The sequence below is a fragment of the Bombina bombina genome, chromosome 2 (assembly GCF_027579735.1).
Source record: "Bombina bombina isolate aBomBom1 chromosome 2, aBomBom1.pri, whole genome shotgun sequence".
In the NCBI taxonomy this organism is placed as follows: Eukaryota; Metazoa; Chordata; class Amphibia; order Anura; family Bombinatoridae; genus Bombina; species Bombina bombina.
The window spans coordinates 140,392,164-140,397,793 of record NC_069500.1 but is presented as its reverse complement, the minus strand read 5'-3'; the positions used below and the strand labels follow the sequence as shown (position 1 = coordinate 140,397,793).

The window sequence follows — 5,630 nt, the reverse complement described above, 5'->3', positions numbered from 1 at the left end:
AGCATTATAACAAATTTATAAAAAAAAAAAACATATATACAACATAAAAAAGGCAATAAAGAGTGCCTAATACTACATAAGCAGCATTATAACAAACCGATTTAAAAAAACATATATACAGCATAAAAAAGGCAATAAAGAGTGCCTAATAAGAATAAACCTTAAAAAACATATATACTGCATAAAAAAAAGTGACTACAAAGAAGTGCATAAAAAAAAGAGTCTTTAAAACAAACTAAAGAGTGCTGCATAAAAATAAAAATAGAAGAATGCCTCCTAAAAGAATTTTAACACAGGAAGATGCAGAAAACGTTAAACGCAGAAGAAAAGAAACTCAACGTATACGACGGACACATATGACTGAACAACAAAGGGTAACTCTACGCAAAAAGGATTCTTCAAAAAAACGGATTTGTAGGGCCAATATGACTGCTCAGGAAAAATGTCTCCAACTGGACATGCAAAGATCACGTTCTGCTGCACGTAGAAAAAAAAAAAAAAATAGTACTAACATCAACCATTCATTATTTAATGAAGACAATGTCCCGATGCACACATGTGGTCAACTTAATGTTTATTGCAAATTTTGCATGGCAAAGCATTTTCCAGAGGAACAACCAAGCGATAAGCTTTTTAATAAATGCTGCAATAAAGGAAAAATAACATTACCTCATATACAAATTTCACCACTGATCCAACAACTAATGACTGGACAACACACACATTCAAAGAATTTTATGCAAAATATCCGTTCTATAAATAGTGCATTGGCGTTTGCATCAATGGGAGCAAACATTGCACCACCTCCAGGATATGGCCCATACTGTTTTAGAATAAATGGCCAAATTTATCACCGATCTGGTGCTTTGCATCCAGAAAATGATGATCAACGCAAATTTGCACAACTCTACATTTTGAGTCCTGAGGAAGCTGCGGACCAACGAGCAGCACTAAAAGAAAATTCAGGATGTCACATTGAACTTTTGAGGGAGTTAAGTTCATATATGTCTCAGTATAACCCTTTTGCAAAAGCATGTAAAATGCTCTATGAGGTAGAGCAAGAATGCATCCATGAAGCATCTTTAAATGGAGTTCAAAATTCTAAAGTTTCAATGGTAATTCTGCAGGACAGAACATCAGATTACCGAAGATATAACGTACAAAGAGTTAATGAGGTTGCTGTTATTTTCCAAAATTCTGATGGTGAACCTCCTCTTGAACGTGACCTTCTTATTCATTGCCGATCTACAGATCAAACAAAAAAAACTGAAAGAATAAGTGTTTTAGATCCTAATCTTGAACCATTGCTGTATCCTTTGTTGTTTCCATATGGGGACCAAAGTTGGGGTTCCAATATTGCTCTTAACTACAGGCCAACATCAATTAGTGATGTACAAAGAAGAGTAACCACCAATCCAAGGATAAGAGTTAGCCAAATGAAATACTACTCTTACAGAATTTCAATTAGGGATCAATTCAATCCTTTCCTTAGTGCTGGCAAGTTGACGCAGCAGTACTTTGTTGATGCTTATGTTAAGACTGAGGCCAACAGACTCAACTATATCCGTCAAAATCAATCTAATCTTCGCATTGAAAAATATACAGGATTAATGGATTACATTCAAAGTGAGGCTGCTGCACAGGGCCTGATGCCTGGAAAAGCAGTTATTTTGCCATCATCTTTTCAGGGAAGTCCACGAAATATGGCCCAAAACTACCATGATGCTATGGCCATTGTTAGAAAATATGGAAAACCGGATTACTTCATCACCATGACCTGCAACCCTAAATGGCCTGAGATACTTGATAACCTATTAGAAGGTCAAGCAGTGGAGTTCAGACCAGATTTGGTAGCAAGAGTTTTCAATCTCAAATTAAATTCTCTTTTGAATGATATCTTGAACATGCTCATATCCTTTTAATATTGAAAGCCGAAGACAAGCCAAATGATGCTGAAACCATTGACACTTTTATATCAGCTGAAATTCCTGATGAACAGATTTATCCAAGACTACATGCTATTGTAATAAAGCATATGATACACGGTCCATGTGGAGAACATAATTTAAATTCTCCATGCATGGTTGATGGTAATTGCAGCAAGAATTTTCCAAAAAATTTTCAAAAAGAAACTTTAATTAATGTTGATGGATATCCGCGATATCGTAGACAAAAAAATGACACCACTGTAATTGTCAAAGGGAAAAAAATTGACAACTCATGGGTAGTTCCATATAGCCCATACTTCTGCTTGAAATACAACTGCCATATAAATGTAGAGAGTTGTGTTTCTGTTAAAAGTGTTAAATATCTCTTCAAATATGTATATAAAGGTTACGATTGTGCAAATATTTCCATTAAGGAACATAATACACTACAGCATGATGAAATTCAAAATTTTTTGGACACAAGATATGTCAGTGCTCCTGAAGCTGTTTGGAGGTTGTATGGTTTTTTGATGCACCATCAAACACATACAATAATAAGACTTCAAGTTCATCTTCCAGGCGAACAAGATGTATATTTCCATAATGAAAACGTACAATTAGCTGCAGAAAAGGCACAAGACAGGGATACCACTTTGACAGCATACTTTAAGTTGAATGTGGATAATAATGCGGCACGTGAACTTTTTTACTCTGACATTCCTCAACATTTTGTATTTGATGTAAAAAACCGTAAGTGGAATCCAAGACAAAGAGGAGCAGATACAACAATTGGCAGATTGTATAATGTAAATATTTCATCAGATTTGGAGAGATTTTGTTTGAGGTTATTGCTTTTGCACTTAAAAGGAGCAATATCCTTTAAGGACTTACGAACTGTTAATGGACAAGTTTGTCACACATTCAAAGAAGCTGCCCAAAAGCTTTCACTTTTAGATGACGACGCTACATGGGATCTTACACTTAACGAATCAGCATCTCAACAGATGCCTAAACAAATGAGGGAACTGTTTGCTTATTTGTGTATATTTGTTGTCCCACCTAATGTCCCACAACTCTTTAAAAAATACAAACATGATCTTTATGAAGATTATTCACGTCATGAAGACCACATTGATGATTGCAAAAGTTGCAAAAATTTGGCATTAACAGATATTCAAAATGTTCTCATATTGCATAGTAAACGTTGTGAAGATTTTGGACTACCCAATCCATCAAACTTCATTCCAGAAATGCAATTCAACTATGTTACACACTTGGAAGCCCAAGTTGGAGCACAACTTCAAGAAGCATTAAACATCGAGCAAAAAGCTGCATTTGACAATGTAATGTCTGCAATTGATAATGAAAATTTACCACACAGATGTTTTTTTATTGATGGACCTGGTGGAAGTGGCAAGACTTATTTATATAAAACATTATTGAGTACTTTACGTGGACGCACAGATGGAGTTCTTCCTGTTGCCTCTACAGGAATAGCAGCTAATCTCCTTGATGGTGGCAGAACTTACCATTCACAGTTTAAGCTTCCAATTCCATTACTGGAAACATCAACATCAAATATGAGAATGACTTCAAAAGATGCAGAGTTCATACGTAATGCTAAATTGATTATTTGGGATGAGGCCTCAATGACACCCGGTATAGCTCTAAAATGTGTAAATAACCTTCTTCAGGAAATTATGCAGAACAATAAGCCATTTGGTGGAAAAGTTATACTCCTTGGTGGAGACTTCAGACAAACACTCCCAGTTCTTCCTCATTGCAATAGAACTGCTATTGTGGAAGCTACTATAAAGTTCTATGATCACTGGGATAAATTTAAAATTTTAAAATTGAAGAATAATGTGCGTTCAGTGGATCCAGAATTTAGCAATTGGCTACTAAAATTAGGACAGGGTTCATTAAATAATTCAGAGGGCCTTCCTGAGGATTTAGTTGAGATCCCTTCCAAATTAATATGCAATGATTGTATCATATCTGAAATTTTTGGAAAAAAAATTCTTCCATCTGATCTTCACAGTTTTTAAAAAAAGGCCATTTTGTGTACGAAAAATTGTCATGTTGATCAAATCAATGAGCATGTATTAAATATACTCGATGGTGATGAAAAAATATATCTGAGTTCAGATTCAATTCTAAACGAATTAGCTCCATCAGGAATGCCTCTTCATAAGTTAAAAATAAAATTGGGAAGTATTATTATGTTGCTCAGAAATCTGAAAACAAAAAAAGGTCTGTGCAATGGAACAAGATTGATAGTTAAAGATCTTAAGCCAAATCTATTAATTGCAGAAGTACTCACAGGAACAGCAAAAAAACAAATGGTGTTTATTCCGAGAATAGATTTAGCCCCTGCCAACACTGAACTACCATTCATTTTACGAAGGAGACAGTTTCCAATCAAACTTGCATTTGCAATGACCATCAACAAATCACAAGGTCAAACGTTAGACAAAGTAGGAATATTTCTTCCAGAACCAGTATTCAGTCATGGACAACTTTATGTTGCAATGTCTCGAGTTCGTACATCATCTGATGTCAAAATTAAGATACTTCAAAGTTCAAAGCATGGAAAGATATTACCAAACAGTGATAAAATTTATACAAAAAACATTGTTTATAAAGAAATATACTTTAAATAAACAAATAAGTTGTGTATTTTTAATTAGTTAGAAGTAATTTTGTATTATTTAGAGCAACAATATTATTCATTTACAAATTAAACTTTATTTTAATTTAATTTACTAAAAATAAAAATATGACTTTATGTCTACTTTAATGTTTATATCTTATGTTATTTTTTTGAATAACAAAAAAAAAAAAAAAAAATTTGGCCCGTGTACACGGGCTTTAACACTAGTTCCTATATATTAGCAGACTCACAGTACAATTGAGTCCTGCTTATATAGGATTACCTACATTCATAAATTTAGGCAACATATTTATTAGGGAATATTGCAGAATTATCAAGCCTCAAAATTTAAAAGTCAAATGGATCCAGCCCAAATGACTAACAAAATAAGTACTCTGAACCAGAAGGTGGAGTTGCTTGCACAGGGGTTAACTGAATTGCAAACTGAGAACAATACTCTCAAAAGACTAATGAATGATTACTTCACTCCTAAAGCAACTGATCATCCAGAACCTCAAATTAACCCTCCTCACCCTTTTTCAGGGGTTCGTGCAAAATACAGAGAGTTTAAAAACTCATGTTTATTATTGTATAGCATGAAACCTAAAACATACTGTACAGAGCGCATCAAAGTGTGTACAACAATATCTTATCTGAGTGGAGAACCCAGAGCTTGGGCGGACAGGTTCTTTGAATCCGGAGATCCCATACTGGATTCCTTGGATCATTTCTTCACAGCCATGTCCTCCCTATATGAGGATACAAACAAACAAAGTACAGCAGAACATAATCTAAGGTCTTTAAAACAAGGCAAAAGAGCTGTGGAAGACTATATAGCTGAGTTTCAACTCTGGGCCACAGACTCTCAATGGAATGCTATCAGCCTGAAGAATCAGTTCAGGCTGGGATTATCAGAACATCTAAAAGACGAACTTTCACGAATAGAACTCCCTGACACCCTGGAAGCATTAATAAAGATCTGCATCTCAATGGACCGTCGTCACAGGGAAAGAAAACTTGAGAGGCAAAATCCAGAATCCTACAGCAAG

At 34.8% G+C, this 5,630-nt stretch overlaps 2 protein-coding genes across 2 annotated transcripts; both read left to right on the top strand.

Moving 5' to 3' along the window:
* Positions 1-235: 235 nt before the first annotated feature.
* LOC128646880 (uncharacterized) lies at positions 236-1,922 on the top strand. The gene has a single exon (XM_053699686.1). The coding sequence runs from the start codon at positions 270-272 to the stop codon at positions 1,920-1,922; it is 1,653 nt and encodes a 550-aa protein (XP_053555661.1). The 5' UTR covers positions 236-269.
* Positions 1,923-2,011: 89 nt separating this feature from the next.
* Positions 2,012-3,976, top strand: LOC128646879 (uncharacterized). The gene has a single exon (XM_053699685.1). The coding sequence runs from the start codon at positions 2,036-2,038 to the stop codon at positions 3,974-3,976; it is 1,941 nt and encodes a 646-aa protein (XP_053555660.1). The 5' UTR covers positions 2,012-2,035.
* Positions 3,977-5,630: the final 1,654 nt, after the last annotated feature.